The 20,889-nt window shown below is 37.7% G+C and overlaps 1 protein-coding gene across 3 annotated transcripts in view; it reads left to right on the top strand.

Annotated features, from left to right (window-relative positions):
- The window catches only part of LOC122563198 (TBC1 domain family member 22B), a 314,506-nt gene that overhangs the window by 225,179 nt on the left and 68,438 nt on the right, over positions 1–20,889 (top strand). For all 3 annotated transcript variants that reach the window (XM_043716741.2, XM_043716742.2, XM_043716743.2), the window contains exon 11: positions 12,862–12,989. In XM_043716741.2, the coding sequence (XP_043572676.1) occupies positions 12,862–12,989 (128 nt within the window). The remainder of the gene's footprint in view (positions 1–12,861; positions 12,990–20,889) is intronic.

Genomic DNA, 20,889 nt, shown 5'->3' on the forward strand with positions numbered 1-20,889 from the left:
GGTCATAGAGCAGTTGCCACAGAGAAAGAAACTCCTGGAGAGCTAATTGCCCATCTAACACCTTGCTCGCCAAGAAATTAGGAAACACTCTCTGTCAAAGATACCTTTTCATTTGAAACATACCCGCTGTAAAAAGAAAGAAGATGACCCAGGGAGATCAGCAGCCAGATGAGTGAAGACACAGAAAAAAACAGAAACTGTGTGGTTTTGAAATTAAGTTGATATAATTTTACGAAGTGTCTTATTGGAACAGCATATTGTTATAGAGTTGGAGGCAGATAGTAAGCAGTTAAGAGAAAGGGGGGCTTAGATTTGTGATTAGTTTTTGTGTAGTGTACGCTTTTAGAGTTAGAAAATAAATTGATGTTATTTTCTTTAAATAGTGAAATTTAGGGATTCTCTGTCACTCCTATTTTAACAGATGTGATGCAAGCTTTTCTGGGTGTTTGGTTTAACTAACAGAAAAGGTTTGCCTCTGTGTCATAGCACCTTGTAATACTGGAGGTTTTTATACTGATGTGAAGTATGCTCATTTCAAATTGGTTGCAAGTCAGCTTTACTAGATCAGATGGTTCATATCCTAGCAGTGTTGTATGATTTTTAACTGTATCCTAGCAGGAACAGTAAGAGATGAGTGGATATATTAGTTTCAGCTTCCAAAATTTCCCTACATTCTAACTTGATGGATTTAATGGAATTAGATGCCACCCTATTTCTCCAGAAAGGATAGAGAAAAAGAAAGAGTCCTATAGGCCATTTAGTCTGAAATAAGAAATGAAAACATATTAAGAATTGAGGTAATTGGTATAACAGGACAACGAGAAAATCTTAATCATTCATATGTGTGGTTGTGATGAGAACCAATTATAAGTGCCCAGTATCGTTACAACTGGCTTCCTCATCTGCATAATTAAAAGTGGAAATCATGAAATCACTTCCACAGTTTCTTGCTCCTTTGCAGAGTACCTTTTTATGCCCCTGCAGATGGAAATCTTCAGAAATCACTTGAATTCATGTAAATTTCTACCTTTATGCTTTTCATCTCACTACGAAAAACCTCAAAGAAATGTAATAGCATTGAGTTCAGCATCTCTATTCTTAATGGTTATATATTAAGTTTCAAGTTTATAAAAAATTTATGAAATCTAAACTTCCATCTTAATCCAATGTATATGATTTTAATTTATCTTATTGGTAATTATTTGATAATATGTCGCTTTTGGGTTGGCTGGTTGTAACTGTCATTATGTCACAAATGCAACAGTGTTTGGGACTCAGCTAGTCCCGACCTATATCAATTTTTAAAATAAGGAAAGTGTGCGCAATCCCTCATATTTACTGAAATCTAGTTGGAAAATTAACATGAGAGGCTGTTTAAAAAGTCTGAACAGGGATTTGGTCTGGTTAAATGAGGAGGTGGGAAGGTAGTAAATGAAATAAAATGTAGGGAGATAAACCATTTTGACTGCAAGCGTAGAAAGGCATGATATTATTTAAGAAGGTCGAAGATAGAGAAATATTGGTGCACTAATCACAAAGCGATTAGGAATACAAAGGATATGTTAGATTTTCTTGCAAGCAGTTTAGAGGGTAAGAGTAGGGAAGTCTTGCTGCACTTTGTATAGACTTCTGATAAACTATTGTAATTTGAATACTGTGGACAGTTTTATTCTATATTCCTAATCGCAATAAACTGACCTTAAAGGGGATGCAACATAAGTTCTCTACTTGGTTGAGCAAGCTGTCTTGAGAGAGTAAAAGAGCCTGTCATAGTCAGCATGCTTAGTAAACCTCTTAACTATTCTTGGGCCTCAGCGCTCAGGTTTATTTAAATCTATAAATCAACAGATTGATGGCTGATAACAATTCTTTTCAATGGGCACTAATTACTAATGTATCAATCGTCCAAAATTTATAAATGTAGAAAATTGAATGATGTCATCATTTCAGTGCATTGTAATTAACATGTCAGACTTTTATTAAATGGGGACATTATTGAAATATGTAGTCATTGTATTAATATTCCAAAGAAGGTGTGAATTTGTGTTCATGAAAGATTAGAGCTGGGACTATTAGTGTTCACAGTTTATGTTAATAATTTAGATTTTGAACTCAAAAACAATTTCTACATTTTGAGGATGGTGCTAAATCAAGGAGTATTGGGGGTAGAAGTGGGTACTGCAGACGCTGGACATTAAAGTCAAGATTAGAGTGGTGCTGGAAAAGCACAGCAGGTCAGACAGCATCTGAGGAGCAAGAAAATCGATATTTTGGGCAAAAGCCCTTCATTAGTATTAAAGGTAGTCAATGTTGTGAGACAATGGCAGCAGCTACAGGAGGATCTCAATAAACTGGCAGAAGAGGCACATAATTGACAACAGAGACCAAATTAAGGTGGTGCATTTTTGTAAGAACAAGGTAGTCACTTATTACTTGGATGGAGCAAATCTAGGTGGGATAGAGAAACAAAGATATATCTGTATATACGTCAATCATTAAAAGTTGAACCGTAGTTTAACAAGATTTTAAAAGTCCCTTACACACACAGAACATAGAACATTACAGCGCAATACAGGCCCTTTGGCCCTCGATGTTGCGCCGACTTGTCATACCAATCTGAAGCCCATCTAACCTACACTATTCCATATGCTTGTCCAATGACGACTTAAATGTACATAAAGTTGGCGAATCTACTACCGTCGCAGGCAAAGCATTCCATACTCTTATTACTCTCTGAGTAAAGAAACCACCTCTGACATCCGTCCTATATCTATCACCCCTCAATTTAAAGCTATGCCCCCTCGTGCTCACCATCACCATTTTTGGAAAAAGGCTCTCCCTGTCCACTCTATCTAACCCTCTGATTATCTTATATGTCTCTATTAAGTCACCTCTCAACCTCCGTCTTTCCAACGAAAACACTCAAATCTCTCAGCCTTTCCTCTTAAGACCTTCCCTCCATACCAGGCAACATCCTAGTAAATCTCCTCTGCACCCTTTCCAAAGCTTCCAGATCCTCATTATAATGGGGTGACCAGAACTGTACACAATACTCCAGAGTTTTGTACAACTGTAGCATAACTTCATGGTTCTGGAACTCGACCCCTCTATTAATAAAAGCTAAAACACTGTATGCCTTTTTAACAATCCTGTCAATCTGGGTGGCAACTTTCAAGGATCTGTGTACCTGGACACTACACAAGACTTTATTTCTGGAGGACTAAAATTAAAAAGTGAGTGAAGTTTTGCTAAACCCTCATTTGACCTTGATTAGACTACACTTAGTGCTGTGTCCAATTCCAGTCACCATATCATAAATAAGATATAGAAGCACTGGAAAGGATGCAGAGAATATTTACAAATGTCATCTCAGAAATGCATGGATATGTATATCAGGAAAGGATTGACTGTGTGGGTCTCTTTCCCCTAAGAAAAAAGAAGGAAGATCTAGAAGTCTTTAAAACTGTTATGAAGTTTTGTGGTTTGCATTTATGAGGACTCGTAAATTGACTCTGCAAGGAACAATCCTGAGTGCTCCAAAAGCTACACTAGTGATGAATTTACTTTGATCAATCTACCTCATTTATGGCAGCTAGAACTAGCATTGTATTTTATCCACAGAGATCTATTCTCAGATAAAGAAATATATTTAGAGTTTGCTCTTTGTTTTAATTACCTGGAAGCACGAGTAGCCCATCATTCCCTGTAGCCAATGTTCTCCATTGTAATACCTTGGCCAATCAGATTAACTTGCCAACATCAGCAGCCTTTTCTTCTGTTGAAATTGTTGAAAATTTGACATGTTTGTTTCGTTGTGATGCGTCCAAGATGATCAGTTTTGGCAACACATCTCTAATTTCAGCGATATTCAAGTTCTTTACCACTGAGTAGCTGTCTTTAAAATGATGAAAGGTTTGATAGAGTGGATACAGAGATGATGGCCCTATTTGTGGGACAAGTAAGTTAGTCACCAAGAAATTCAGTCGGGAGTTCAAAATAAATGTTTTTACACAATGAGTAGTGAGAATGTGGAGCTTGCAACCATTGGAAGCAGTATAATTGCATTCAAAGAAAAGTGAGAGAAACACAGGGGAGCTAAGGATGTAAATGGTCAGAATGATAGATTTAGCAGAGGAAAGATGGGAGGGATATAAAAACTGGCATGGACTTGTTGTGTCGAATGGCCTGTCAATGGGCATCAGGTAGTGTAATTTGAAATGTGTTCTGATCATATAAAATAGTGCCAATTTAAGATCCACAACCAGTGCTAAAAAATATCAAAAAGACGTCATGATTTTGTGGAAGTGTTTAGTAGTGTTGAAAAATTATTAGTGATCACTAGGGCTTGAGAAACTGCGACCCAGCAGGAAAGATGGACCTCAGTATCACAATGATTGACCAACAAAGGAAAAGTGAATTAGTGCCCGCAGTTTCTTAAATGTGTCTATGTGAGTGTTTAGAATAGTTGTAAGAGTCAATAGAAATAGAATGTTGAATATAGAACTGTACAGCTCAGGAATGGGCCCTTTGGTCCACGATGTTAAACAAAACCCTTCTGCCTGACCCTGGTCTATATTCTCCCATTTCTTGCATATTCATATGCTTATCGTAAAGTTCCATAAATGCTCTCATCGTATCTGCCTCCACCACAACCCCTTTCCAGACTCCTACCACTATGCATTTTAAAAAAGCTTGGTCCTCACATTTCCTTTGAATTTTCTCTCTCTTGTTTTAAAGGCATGCCCCTTGGTTTTAGACATTTCAACTCTGGGATAAAGATTCTGACCGTCAACCCTATCTGTGCATCTCATAATTTTATAGACTTCCATCAAGTCTCCCGTGAGCCTCTGCCGTTCCAGAGAAAACAACCAGAGTTTTTCTCACCTGTCCTTATAGCTCAAACCTTCTAATCCAGGCAGCGTCCTGGTAAACCCCTTCTGCATCCTCTCCAAAGCCTCCATGTTCTTCCTGGCGACCAGAATTCATCGCAGTACTCTAAACGTGGCCTAATCAAAGTCTCATAAAGATGCAGTGCAACATCCTGAGTCTTGTACTGATTTTTCTGACTAATAAAAGCAAGCATGCCATATGCTTTCTTTACCACCGTATCTACCTTCATGGCCACTTTCAGGGAGCTTATGGATTTAAACCCCTAGATCCCTCTGAGCATCAATGCAATTCATAGTCCCACTGTTAACTGTATACTTTTCCTTAACATTTGGTCTCCCAAAGTGCGCCACCTTACACTTACCCAGATTTTAATCTGCATCTGCTTTTTCTCCACCCATATATGCAACTGATCTGTACCCTGCTGTGTCCTTTTACAGTCTTCCACACTATCCACAAATCCACCGATCTTTGTATCATCTGCAAATTTATTAATCCACTCATCTACATTTTCATGCAAGTCATTTATATATATATCACAAACAGCAAAGGTCCCAGTACACATCCCTGTGGAGCACCATTAGTCACAGACCTCCAACCTGAAAAGCACCTTTTGACCATTACCCTCTGCCTTCTATGGACAAGCCAATTCTGAATTCAAAAGGCCATGTCACCATGGGTCCCGGGCATCTTAATCTTCTAGGTGACCAGACCTGCACAAAGCCATGCTGACTTGCAACCCGATCTGCTTATCAGATAACAATCAATTGGGGCAAGATAATTCAAACCATTTGCAACCATGCAATCAACAGAAGAACTTTTATATTTACCCTGGAAATTTATTTTTGAGCATGCAACAACCTAACATTGAAAAATAGGGTGAATAGTTTTTCATGGCCGCTCATTAGCCTGTAGAGTATCACACGAAACAAATCTTTAGGAAGTATTTTCAAAAACTTCCCCAAGTGATTCTCTTACCCCTTCCATTTCAGCTAGCATGCTATCATTCCTTTTGATAATTCGCTTGTGTCTCTGTGCACACTCCGCAACAGTGACCAACTTTGTGAGATCAAAGCAAGGGTGCTCTGCCAAATGAATGGGTTTGGAAGAGGTGATTTTTTTTTTAAATATAACAACATAAGTAGCAAAATGAATATGGCAACATTTGGAATAATATGAGTGTGATAAAATTAAATGTAATTGTATTTAATCAAAATTGAAAGATCACAACTCAACAACTCCAAGCTCCTACAGCACATCTTCTGAGCTCACAATCTTCGCCACCTAGAAGGCCATAGGGTAGCAGATTTATGGGAATCACCACAACCATTGAATGTTATATTCCAAACTGCTCGCCATTCTGACTTGAAACTAAACCAAGAATTCCCTTCCCAATAGTCACTGGTAACTTGGCCATTGTTTTTGAGTATCTGACCATTGAGATCCTGGAGTGGGAGGGACAGTTTGATCTTAGATGGTGCAAGGGACCTACACTTTTCCCTGCCAGCAGCACACCACCCACAACAACAAAGAGCTCACGAGGATGCTAGAAAAAGTCACAGTAGTACAGGAAGTGTGTAATCCTTCATCCAAGATGTGCTACAGCCCAAGGAAATTAAACATCCCAGCAAGGATTACACTTCAGGAGTGAGATGAGAGAAAGCTAAGAATTATGAATAAGGAAAGAAATTTGGTTCAGAAAAGATTTACAAGGATGTTGCCAGGGTTAGAGGATTTGAGCTATAGGGAGAGGCTGAACAGGCTGGGGCTGTTTTCCCTAGAGCGTCAGAGGCTGAGGGGGTGACCTTACAGAGGTTTACAAAATTATGAGGGGCATGGATAGGGTAAATAGACAAAGTCTTTCCCCTGGGGTCGGGAAATCCAGAACTAGAGGGCATAGGTTTAGGGTGAGAGGGGAAAGATATAAAAGAGACCTAAGGGGCAAATTTTTCACGCAGAGGGTGGTACGTGTATGGAATGAGCTGCCAGAGGAAGTGGTGGAGCTGGTACAATTGCAACATTTAAGAGGCATCTAGATGGGTATATGAATAGGAAGGATTTGGAGGGATATGGGCCGGGTGCCGGCAGGTGGCAGTAGATTGGGTTGGGATATCTGGTCAGCATGGATGGGTTGGACCGAAGGGTCTGTTTCCATGCTGTACATCTCTATGACCTAATTCATGTCCCAGAGCCACAATTTTCCAATTCGCCACCAAACCTCACCCCCACCCACTGGAATTTGGGACTATGCAATTCTCACTCTATTTCCATCACACCTACTGGAAACATTGCTGCGACAGATCTTGTGCGTACCAACCTACCAACCTTGCATCTGCTTCTCTCCCCACCCCACCATCACCATCCCACCCACCATACCACCATAGACTCCAAGCCATCTCCCAAAGCCATTGTAACCCCCTACTACCTTTCATCACCATCTGCATCATATCCCATGCCAATCTGAAACAGAATCATTTCTGGTTTTAGCTAGTGCTTTACAGTAATAGGAGCAAGTAAAGAGGGGTGGGAATGTTGGTAAAAAGAAGGTTGTTGAGTAAGGAAATGGGGGGGAGCTGTTAGGAGAGAAGTGGGATTTGAGGGTAGGGATTGATGACAGATATGGGGAGTTGAGAGGGGCCATGAAGTGAGAGGGATGTGGATGAGCAATCAGATTGAGAAGGAGGAATAAGGAAAGGGTGTGATAGATGTGCATGGGAGGTAGAGATAGCAGGAAATGGGAGGAAGATTAAAAGGTGAGATGAGCAAGAGAGAACAGAGGAAAACTGAAAGACAGGATAGTGATATGTACTAACATGCAGAAGTAGATCATTGGGGAGAAGGGAATGGACAGGGAAGGACGAGAGAGTAGCAGCAGTACAGGGATTCCAAAGATAATCGAACAATAAAAATACTATATCACATAATTAATTTTAGTTAGTATAATAATGAATAATACTTGCATTTGGGGCTTGGAAAAATACCTTGTACTCAACAAAGTTCATTTCTTAAATTCTGTGTTTTCTGTCTGTAACTTCAAAAATGTTTTTCCTTCTCTAGATTATTTCAAGAGTGAGAAAGACAATCAACAATAGGTGCAGGAGTAGGCCATTCTGCCCTTCGAGCCTGCGCCACCATTCAATATGATCATGGCTGATCATCCTTAATCAGTATCCTGTTCCTGCCTTATCTCCATAACCCTTGATTCCACTATCCTTGAGAGCTCTATCCAACTCTTTCTTAAATAAATCCAGAGACTGGGCCTCCACTGCCCTCTGGGGCAAAGCATTCCACACAGCCACCACTCTCTGGGTGAAGAAGTTTCTCCTCATCTCTGTCCTAAATGGTCTACCCCATATTTTTAAGCTGTGTCCTCTGGTTCGGCACTCACCCATCAGCGGAAACATGCTTCCTGCCTCCAGAGTGTCCAATCCTTTAATAATCTTATATGTCTCAATCAGATCCCCTCTCAGTCTTCTAAACTCAAGGGTATACATGCCCAGTCGCTCCAGTCTTTCAGCATAAGGTAGTCCTGCCATTCCAGGAATTGACCTTGTGAACCTACGCTGCACTCCCTCAATAGCCAAAATGTCTTTCCTCAAATTTGGAGACTAGAACTGCACACAATACTCCTGGTTTGGTCTCACCAGAGCCCTGTACAGCTGCAGAAAAGCCTCTTTGCTTCTATACTCAATCCCTCTTGTTATGAAGGCCAGCATGCTATTAGCCTTCTTCACTACCTGCTGTACCTGCATGCTTACCTTCATTGACTGGTGTACAAGAACACCCAGATCTCTTTGTACTGCCCCTTTATCTAAATTGATTCCATTTAGGTAGTAATCTGCCTTCCTGTTCTTGCCACCAAAGTGGATAACCATACATTTATCCACATTAAACTGCATCTGCCATGCATCTGACCACTCACCTAACCTGTCCAGGTCACCCTGTAATCTCCTAACATCCTCCTCATATTTCACCATGACACCCAGCTTATTATCATCAGCAAATTTGCTAATGTTATTACTAATACTATCTTCTATATCATTAATATATATTGTAAAAAGCTGCGGTCCCAGCACTGATCCCTGCAGTACCCCACTGGTCACTGCCTGCCATTCCGAAATGGAGCTGTTTATCACTACTCTTTGTTTCCTGTCAGCAAATCAACTTTCAATCCAAGTTAGTACTTTGCCCCCAATACCATGCACCCTAATTTTGCTCACTAAAGCTTTTATTCCAGGGTTATTCCTTGTCAGTTGATTTCTAGTGACTTCAGGTGTTGCTGAGCATTTTAAAGGAAAATAAATGACAACAGTTGATGTGATTGGAAAGATATGTGGTTTCATTTTAGGATAATTGATTTCAGTAGATCACTATTAGGCGTTTAATAATGGCTGAATGTTTGAAATGCAGATCACTAGAAATGACTACGATTAAATGATGTTGAGTGTGAAATTTTGTTAAGATTTCCTGATAGGGTACGTGGAATGCTGTGATGAACATTATTCTACAGTATATATTTCTAAAAAATATTGAAATTTAATGCTAGTTACAGTCTCAAAGTTCCCAGCTTCCGACTTGCAAGGAAGGTGCCAACTGAATGCCAGGTGTTTCTTAGTTTTATCATAAGGATTACTGTGAATACTGATCTAATTGAATCTGTACTTGTGGTTCAAATGGTGTAATTGTCGGTTAGCTGAGAGTATAATGTAGTTCCTTACTCTTGTCATAAACATTAGAGTCTACAGAAACCCTCATAATATATCTTTAATGCTGAATCGACATTCATCTCTGGGCTTGATATCAAACTAGAATGGGGTGATTTATTTATTACAAGTGTTGCGGCATCTGGAGCTCCCATTTGATTGTGAGAGGTAAAATTTCAGCCAGCAGTGAACTGCTTTGAAATAATAGAGAATGGCATGCTGTTGTTCAGCAAATGCAGCAGCAGTGAAATTGAGTCATTGTGGTTTACTGCTTTATTTTGAACTCTAGTTGGCACAAATCAGCTGTTTAAAATGATTCAAAAATTCATTTCCCATGGCAAAAAAAGGGACAGCTCTTAGGACAACAGAATTCTTCAGTGGAACAGCAGAAAACAGAATTTTGAACAAGAAGGTGGAATATAAATTTGATCATTAATTTATGGGAGTAAATCATTCATTGTGCTATCAAGATGTGTGTCTGAATTACTGTAACATATATGAAGTAAATTTCCTTTCTTTTTGGGAGAAGCGTGAGCCTATTTAAAACCCAAGGCTGAACTAACCTGTTAAAAAAGAGCAGATTAAAATCCGTTATACACACAGGTTACTTTTAGCAAACATCAGTCACAGATTAACATGACTTTCAATTTAATGTTTTGATTATTTGGTTAGTAAATATAGATATGGTTTTTTAACAATTGATATTTGCCATATTACTAACTTTCATGATGTGGGAAGAATCTTGGAGCTGTGCAGAACTTGCAGCATAATAAAAAGCTGATCAGTTTGCTGACAAGTTACACTCTGTGTCACAAGTGTCATTGTATCACAGACTCTAGGCTCCAGCAGTGGTTACATAATAGTGTCAGGACAATGCAATAGTCAATATAACACCATATTAACCTGTTGCAGAGAATCATTCCATCACTGACTTGAACTGATGTATAGTTGTTATTTATTACTTTTGCTGAAGCTGTTTATTCCAAAGCCATTCACTGCAGTTTGAGTTTTTTTTTACTTACAAAGCAAAATAGATTTTTTTTTGAAAAGCAATAATATGAGGTACAACGAGACTGTGTAAGGTTGTACAATATAAAGAAAATATATTGCTTCTTGGGTTACATAAATCTGTCAGGTTTAATTTTTCAATTAAAGAATTTGTTCCTTCAAGTTGATTATTGCCATCCCCAGCAGTTTTGACACAATACTGACAACAAGTCACACTTTGTAGCATGTTCAGTATCGGCAAAGCTCAGGTTCTACTTTGTTGTTCAGTACCAACTTCTTAAAATTAACCTTCACTATGATGTTACCGTAAGTTTATTTGTGTTGTGTTCTATTCTAATGTCCAAATTTCAATTCCATTTCTCTGGTAGCTTCTGATACCTGGTGCAGTTTGAGCTTTTTTTTTTCAGTTGAATGTAGTAGAATTGACACATGCCATTAACCAAATGGTAAGGAAATTAAGTTTCAGTTGAAATTTCTGTGGAGTTAAGTTAAATCATGATCTTTTTTGGAGTTAGCATAATTTACAAATATCCATTAAATAAAGTGGATATTAATGGAATAATAATCCTAATTGTGACTTTTTCTGGAATTTATCATTGTACTAAATTTAGACTGTACTTATATGTAATTTTTTTTCAGTGAGGGAAAAATAACTGCAAACTCAAGTTTCATTTGTACCCTTTGAGTCTTAGATTGGGTTGGGATATCTGGTCGGCATGGACAGGTTGGACTGAAGGGTCTGTTTCCATGCTGTACATCTCTACGACTCTGTACATTTTTTAAATAAATTCCAGAGATATACTTTTAAGGCGATTGATAAAATCTGCAGTTACTGGGGGAAGGGCAAGAAAAAATGCTGCTGTCACTGTATTAACAATAATGAAATATTATTTATCTATTCTTTAAAAAAAAACAATTGGTGGTTATGGATTAAATTATAAAGAAAATTTATTCTGCTTATTAACCTTTTGGGAGGTGACAAATAAAGTGATTTCTAGAGAAACCAAAGAATGGAGTTGAATTGATTACGTGTCATGAATGTCTATGGTATGCTTTATGCTCAGGACTACTGTAAGTCCAGGAAAAACATGTGATTTTTATTTTAAGCACAGTGTTAAGCATAATGCTGTTTTCACTATGTCTGGAACCTCCCAGTTATGATTGCTAGTTCAGCACTACAAAAAGCCTCAGACACTTCACAAATTGCAATTTACTGCTAGTGAGTGGAGAGTAAATTCAATTTTATCTGAACCTTGAAGAGATGCCTCATTCAATTTGCAGTAGTCTTCACAGCTATCGAATGTGAATATTGTATTGTTCTCATCCAGTAGCTGAAGTGGCAAATTGTTAAAATACTTAATTCCTTATAATTGCCATTTGAGCCATTGATACCTTTAAAAACAAAGGTTCAAAAGCTGTGACTCTCCATTAATGTTGATTTCTCTTTTATTACAAAAAAAACTCATTTAAATACTGATATGCCAAGCTTTGGTTCAATCCAAGAAATCTGTCAGGTTTAATTTCGCAAAATTGCAAACACGCAAACTCATGAAATTGAGGGGGAACAGGATCTGTAGTGAAAACAGTAAGTAAATATTTTTCTGTACTAGAAAATGTATGGTATGATATACTTTTACAATGATTAGGTAATGTTGGTGACTACTTTTTAATCAGTGACTTGGGATATTGATTTAGATGCTTCAATGTGGTTCTCACCTGTTTCAGCTGTGGCCACCTAGTTGAAGCCAGTTCAAATTTTCATTTGAATTGGCCTTAAATGGAAAACCAACATAACATTTCTCAAAAATATTTTTGACAAAAAGCACAGCGGTATGTAGAAATAAAGCGTGTTATTGACTACTGGAGGGATACACTTAGAAGGTTCCTGCAGACATTTCCCATTGAGTATTGTCAAGATATTCAATAACAGGAACCATCACAACTGAGCAGAATATGTGCTCAAAAATGTCTACATTTTAGCATTACTAGGTAGAAGTCAATGTTGTAAATCTAAACAAACTTCATTCCCTAACCACAAATATGGAAAACATCCGTAATTCTCCTTGTGCCATTTTTGATTGAAATTAGCAAATTTGTGCAGTTGCACCTGTTACCTACTGCTTTGTGACCCAGCTGCACTTCGCATTGGTTTAAAACTGGCCTAAGTTTCAACTAGCATTAAAAACAAATGGGTGATGAGAATTTTTTTATGGTTGAAGGTGAATTTCATGTGCTAACTGTTGTCAATATTTTTTCCCCATAGAGCAAGTGCATATTCATTTTAGAAAATACGAAGTAGAGTATCTGCAATTTGCATTCCGGTGGATGAATAATTTGTTGATGAGGGAGCTGCCTCTCCGATGCACCATCCGACTCTGGGACACATACCAGGTGAATGTTGTAGAACTGTATTAAGGCTTCTTTGTTAGTCTCTGCTTTAAAATATCTTAGCTTTAATGTGAAAGAAACATTGTTTTTAATGCTCGTTGAAACTTAGGCCAGTTTTGAACCAATGCATTCAATGTTTCCAGCAAATCAACAAAGTTTGTAGCCTTGATTTGGGCTTATGCATTGCATGTTCCATTACGTGTGAAAAATATAATAATTTAGGTATTTAGGTTGAGTATGGGCAGCGATCAGTGGGTATGTTTGGTTCATGGGTCTGTGATCTCATTAATCTTAAGTCATTTATTTCTGATGATTTGAATAATAACAAAGAAGGATTAAGTGCATTTGTTATTTACTGTCTTTGCAAGTGAAATGACAGTCAATTAACTTTTCTGAATGAATAAAGTTGAAAAACTCTTCTGTAACTCATACTTGTATGCAACTGATATCAGTAGATGAATCTTTAAAAAGTTATGGATTTTTTCTGCTTTTCAGTCATGTGAATGTATAGTGCTGTGAACTGATAAAACAATTTCATAACCTGCTTATATATGACACCACTATTCATCAGTGCACTTTTAAAACTAAGCTTCTTTTGAATATATTCTCAATATTCCGTAACTTAATCCTCACATTTGTTGTTCATGTAGTGAATTAGTCCTTCGGGTCCTTGCTAGATTTTGTGTATAGAAAACAGCTAGTTACCTACAGTGTTGTTCATGGTAAAGTGGAGAATGCGCTGTTCTAAAAGAGTTAAAAATCACACAACACCAAGTTATAGTCCAACTGGTTTAATTAGAAGCACATTAGCTTTCAGAGTGTTGCTCCTTCATCAGGTGTTGTGGAGGGCTCAATCCTAACACACAGAATTTATAGCAAACGTTTTTTCTATAAATTCTGTGTGTTAGGATTGAGCCCTCCACTACCACCGATGAAGGAGCGACGCTCTGAAAGCTAGTGTGCTTCCAATTAAACCTGTTGGACTATAACCTAGTATTGTAATTTTTAACTCTGTACATCCCAGTCCAACACCGGCGTCTTCAAATCATGACTGTTCTAAAAGGTAAGCCATGTTTTAACACGTGAAACACAATGTGTTATGCAGGTAATTGAATCCCAATGGGTTGTCAACTTGTAGTGAAACAAAAGTAGGAGCTGAAGGGGATGAATGACCATAGCACAAAATAGACCAGTAGTTTATCAACAGCCTGTTTTATATAAATATTTGATTTTCTTTTTCAATTATTTTTATATTGAAGTCCTAATAGCTTTGTTAGCAAAACTGAAGTTATTTGGATTTATGGAGCAGTGGAATGTGGATGCTCGATTGGATAAGGGACAGAAAATAAGGAGAAATTAATTATTATTGTTTAGTCTGGAGAAAAGTATAAATTGGTGTTTCTCAGGAGCCAATTCTTTGCTTTTTTTTACAGGGCATGATTTAAATATGTATTAGAATCCATTCTCTAACTTTGAGTTCTCTAATATATCCATAATCTTTAAGTACCAAAAGATTCTGGTTGGCCATTCGCACAATAATCATGGAGCCGTGAATTTGATAGAGAAAGAGAAAGTTGAAGGAGTTGGCGTACATATGGAAACAGTTTTAATGAGGCAGCAAATTTGTGGAAGTAGAAGGGAACTAAACGTGGGCCTTTTGGACAAGCGAGGAATGACCTTGAGGGCATGGAAGAAGAAGCCTGTGTTTTACTGACAGTGTTAAGAAATGAAGGATTAGAGAATCGCAGTAGGACAGTGCAAGTTATTATCTGTGCCTTATGTACAAGTCTAGTTTTGGCTACTGTTACTTTTTTCAAAAATGTCATGTTTTTAATACATTAAATATTAATTGTATTTTTAAAATCTTCAAATTTTTTCCATTATTATATCAGCATTTAACTTTTGCTGACATGATATGAATCCTTTAATTCCTTCAGGTTTTTTTCATCACTATTCTACTTTGCGCAGAATAGATTGATAAATAACTAAATAGAATAGAATGAAGGACTGAGACTGGCTAGATTGTGTGACAGAGGACCAGCATAGACCTAATTGGCCAAATATCCACTTGCTGTGTTGTAAATGACTCTGTAACATCTCAGGATTTTGAGTGTTTCCATCCTCTTTTACCTCTTTGTCCATAAGTTCCACTGTATTTCTTAATATGGGACTCCATTCATTGAAATGCTATTTGATGTGATAAAAGTCATTTGACTGTTGGCTGCATCATTACTTGTCAGAATTTTCTACCTCAAAGTCAGTTCTTCAGAGAGCTTTTCAGTTTGAAAAGAAGTTCCAAGTGCTGCTCATCCATTATCACTACATTATCTGTCATCAGTTTATGTAAGTAACAATGGATGTCAAGAGTCCTGGAATAAATTGTTGCTAATCGATTTTGAAAGGTTGCAATAAATTAATTTGGAAAGGTCGGTGTGCTTTGTACTAACTTTGGAGTTAATAACAATTTAAAAGACCACAGAATCTTGCATTTTGTACAACTCCACTAAGAAATTTGTTGTATTTATTATTATCTGTCAAAACAAAATCCGTAATATGATAGGATGTTACTTAGCATGTACACTTCTTTCACATCATAACTCATCAGTGCTCCTAGGTGCTTTTACATTTGCCCTGACAAATAATCGACTGCTTTTCTTTCACAAGTTTTCTAGGCTCAGTCCCCCCACCCCCATTTCAATTCTGACAGGCCCCAATCTACACCTTGTGCAGCTTGTTGTCTCTTGGCCTTTGCTCCCATTGGTATATCATTTCTTTATGTTGATATGATCTGTATTGTACCAACTTTTGTATCCACATGATTACAGTGCTTAGCTGCAGCCTACTTTACATTGACTTGCCTTAATACTATTGCCCTCAGCTTTTTACAGGCAAGAAATAGCTGTGATGCCCATTTGTGAGAGCCATTCAGAGTACAAGAAAAGATTAGAACACAATAAACTGGAAAAAGGAATTTGAAAGAGCAAATGAAATGGTTACTGGAAAAATACATGATTATTTGGACCGTGCATGACACACAACGAGAAATAGCTAAAAATTTAAACATGAATGCCCTTTTGAAAGTTAATTGAAAATATGGTCAGAACCAGAAGTCCATTCTAACTGGTGCATTTATTAAGATCAGCTAAATCGGCTAGTTTGTCTATTACAACTGTAAATTGCCTTAATCAACTCATTGTTGTGGGGTTTTCCTTGCTCTATATGATTGTCAGTGCTAGACTAGTATTAGTACATGCAGACAATAACTGGTTAGTGATGGGAGGGGAGGAAGCTTTTCTGTATCACAAGACGTAATGAAAAGAAACATTAGTCAGTTTGTGTACTTGTGTGATTCACTATGAGAGTTATTCATGTATTGTGTCCAACATCATTTGTCACTTGAATTAACTTCAGATTCAGGATTTAAAACTGTGCAGAAGTTTTACTGCTGATCTTTATTTTAAAAGAATTCTTTCATAGTGATATCAAGTTAACTGTGTTCTAATTATGCAGCACATTATGGTCTGCTAGCAGTTTATGCTGACCCGTCAACTTTCAGTTGTTAATAACTGTATAAACTGAAATTCTGATCAGATCTTGGTATTAGCAAACGTTATTGTTTTGTGAACCAGAATTAATTTGAGTTATTGGGTGTGTTTAGCATACTTGCTTGTAAACACAACAAAATTCAACTGTTTAAAATCTGCCAGAAATTTCACATGGGCCCTTTATGAAAGGTTGTCTTTGCTATCAATCATACAGTACCCAGGTGGAATAACACAATCCTGAAACATAATTTTGTTTGTACTTTTTTTTTAATTTTAGAATTTCATTTTGTATTAGAGATTCTGTAATCAAAGATTGAGACAATGAACCTAATTAATTTTATCTATGATGTAGGATAATGTCATAGTGTTACTGAAATCTGCCTTTCTTTGCATTCGGGCAAATATAATTATCTCTTATGAAAAGAAACCTGTGGAAAAGTTGTGCTTTAATTGTTTTTTTCATCATTAAGCAGCATGTTCTTGCAGTACTTAGAAACTCTGGCCTTTTCTGTGACAGTCTCTTGGGCCTTTTGCTGCAGAAGTCAAGCATGAAGCTCATTTAATATTGCAGGGGATTCTTAAAGGAATTACATAATTTCCTAAACACTGCAACAAATGGCACACTCATCATTAGAATTGACAATCTCACACGTGATTGTCAATGAATTTCACAGCATTGAATAGTGTTATGACACGGTGGTAAACCCTTCTGCTAATTAAACCAAACACACAGAAATGCTAACCACTCCTCATAATCTGTTAACGTATGAGTGACAGAGAACTACCCAAATTCCACTATTTAACAAAAAATATCAATTTTATTCTTTAAAATGAACATTAAACAACAACTATTTACAAGCCTATGCCTCCTTTCTCTTAAAAGATTGTTATCCCTCCCACGTTATAACAATATACTGATTCAATAAAGGCCTTATTAAATTTACAGAAACTCAATTTTCAAAACCAGACAGTGGCTGTCATCTCTGGTGTCGATCTTCCTCTGTTTGTAAATCTTCCTGGGTTGTCTTCGGTCTTTGCTGCACAGACTTTTCATATGAAAAAGGTACCTTTGATAAAGTCTTTTCAGGCAGTCTGTCTGACAGTGGTGTGCTTTTGGACTAACTGTCCAAAATGCCTTCTCTTTATAACCCAAACATCGGATTGTCTCATTGGTTCGACATTGTCAAAACAGTAAAATTCAAATTCAATTGGGTTTTAGTATCTTGGGCATAATTTAAACTGATCAGTTCAAATTTAACCAATGTGAAACACAGAATGTCAGGCAAGATCCAAGGAACAGGAAAATCGACGTTTACATCAATTTTCCTGCTCCTCAGATGCTGGCTGACCTGTGCTTTTCCAGCACCACTCTAATTTTGACTCAGATCTTCAGTATCTGCAATGCTCACTTTCGCTTAGTATCTACGTTAGAGCCAATGGTTACATCCTAAAGTTATATCTTTTAATTCTCCAGTACACGCTTGCCAGCTTTCACACTGTCTTAACGATACAGTACACACCTTCAACTTCATAACAATAGTAAAATATTAGTCAAATATAATTTTAAGTCCACTGAATCTGATGCAATTGTCAAACAGAATATAACCTATATCTTTGTCTCAATATACTTGGAAATATTTCATACAGGGTATTTTTCATTTTAACAGTGTCAAGTGTTTGTATGTTAATTTAATTTAAGCATAAACACTAACTTTTGTTACTTTCCTATTTATTCATTGAATTCCTCCATAACCCAAAGGATATCATAATCTTTGAGAACAAGTGTTATCAAATCTGAATTTCCTGGCAATAAATAGTTTTTTTTTTCTGAGAGCTAAGTTTTTTGTTGCTCAAATTTTAACTGGTACATTTCAGAACTGCTGCATATCAGAAATGGTTGAAATAGCACATTAAAATAGTAGTAAGTGTAACAAGATTGAAAGAATATATATTTAAGTATGCAAGTGATCTAGTTTAGAGATCATAGATTCATTCTTTAAGGCTAAAGCATAGATTGGAGTGAAGAGTTAACTGCTAAAATCATAAAACGTTTTCTTAAACGTCCCTTTATCTTTTCTGTTTATAGCTTATTTTCCTGTCAGGATCTGAAAAACACATGCATGTTAATAACCACACTTCACATTTTATAATTTTGTCACTTTGTGGACTTATTAAAGTGTGCATGTGGAAATAGGGCTTGGTCTCATCATAGGGTACAGAATCGAGATTAATTAATACTGCCATCAGGGTAAATCATTGAAAATAGTTGTAAATATTAATTTTGACTGCCAATGTATAATGTGTTGATTTGCCAATTATACTAAAATTTAATGGTTATAATTGCTGCACAAGGCTGTTGTGCAAAATATAGGAAAAGTATCCAATGCAATTTCAAATGATTTACAATTGTCAGAAAGAAATAATTCAATTTCCAGACTAACTGATGGCCAGAAAACTATTCTCAATGTGAAGTAAAATGATTTTAACCTGTTATGTTCCACAGAATGACTGCATTGACTGTTCTGCAGTGCTGTTATAATTCCGCTGAATTGAGTGCAATCAGTCAAATTGTGGCAGTATGCACATGCTGTCTGAGTTGCGGGAAGCTATATCTTTTAACATAGCCTAATTCATGATACGGGAGGTCTTGTGCATTATTCCTGTTTCTGAACCCAAAGCTCCCTCTTACTTCAGCAGTTGATAACCAAGGTTAGTGTGTTTACAATGCAATGAAATAGGCTAAGTATAAACCTGCCAATTCTTTTAACACATTTCAAAGTAGTGATAAGAACAGTAAGATATCTGTTTAGCTTTGCAATGGAAAAAATGTTTGAGCTTCCACCATCCTATCCATAGTGCCACACTATAACCTTTTGGAAAAGTTTCCAGAGCAACTTGAACTGCGTGAATGATTCGTATTCAACCATCAATGCACACTGGATTAACTGAGTTATTTGTAGAAATTTTCATAGAATCCTTACAATGCAGAAAGAGACCATTTGGCCAATTGAATCTGCAGTGATCCTCCAAACAGCGTCCCACCCAGACCCAATCCCCACCCTGTCCCTGTACCCCACGTTAACATGGCTAACCCCGCCGAACATGAAAATCCCTGGACACTATGGGGCAATTTCCCAGGGCAAGTCCACTTAGAGTCATAGAGATGTACAGCGTGGAAACAGACCCTTCGGTCCAATCCGTCCATGCCAACCAGATATCCCAACCCAATCTAGTCCCACCTGCCAGCACCCGGTCCATATCCCTCCAAACCTTTCCTATTCATGTGTCCATGCAAATGCCTCTTAAATGTTGCAATTGTATTAACCTCCACCACTTCCTCTGGCACCTCATTCCATACATGTACCACCCTCTGCGTGAAAAAGTTGCCCCTTAGGACTCTTTTATATCTTTCCCCTCTCACCCTAAACCTATGCCCTCTAGTTCTGGACTCCCCGATCCCAGGGAAAAGACTTTGTCTATTTATCCTATCCATGCCCCTCATAATTTTGTAAACCTCTATAAGGTTACCCCTTACCCTCCGACACTCCAGGGAAAACAGCCCCAGCCTGTTCAGCCTCTCCCTATAGCTCAGATCCTCCAACCCCTGGCAACATCCTTGTAAATCTTTTCTGAACTCTTTCAAGTTTCATAACATCTTCTGATAGGAAGGAGACCAGAATTGCACACAATATTCCAACAGTGGCCTAACCAATGTCCTGTACAGCCGCAACATGACCTCCCAACTCCTGTACTCAATACACTGATCAATAAAGGAAAGCATACCAAATGCTTTCTTCACTATCCTATGTGCCTGCGACTCCACTTTCAAGGAGCTATGAACCTGCACTCCAAGGTCTCTTTGTTCAGCAACACTCCCTAGGACCTTACCATTAAGTATATATGTCCTGCTAAGATTTGCTTTCCCAAAATGCAGCATCTCGCATTTATCTGAATTAAACTCCATCTGCCACTTCTCAGCCCATTGGCCCATCTGGTCCAGATCCTGTTGTAATCTGAGGTAACCCTCTTCGCTGTCCACTACACCTCCAATTTTGGTGTCATCTGCAAACTTACTAACTGTACCTCTTATGCTCGCATCCAAATCATTTATGTAAATGACAAAAAGTAGAGGGCCCAGCACTGATCCTTGTGGCACTCCACCGGTCACAGGCCTCCAGTCTGAAAAACAACCCTCCACCACCACCCTCTGACTTCTACCTTTGAGCCAGTTCTGTATCCAAATGGCTAGTTCTCCCTGTATTCCATGAGATCTAACCTTGCTAATCAGTCTCCCATGGGGAACCTTGTCGAACGCCTCACTGAAGTCCATATAGATCACATCAACTGCTCTGCCCTGA

The sequence above is a fragment of the Chiloscyllium plagiosum genome, unplaced genomic scaffold (genome assembly GCF_037043375.1).
Source record: "Chiloscyllium plagiosum isolate Xiang-an unplaced genomic scaffold, Cpla_swu_hap1 HiC_scaffold_26, whole genome shotgun sequence".
Lineage (NCBI taxonomy): Eukaryota > Metazoa > Chordata > Chondrichthyes > Orectolobiformes > Hemiscylliidae > Chiloscyllium > Chiloscyllium plagiosum.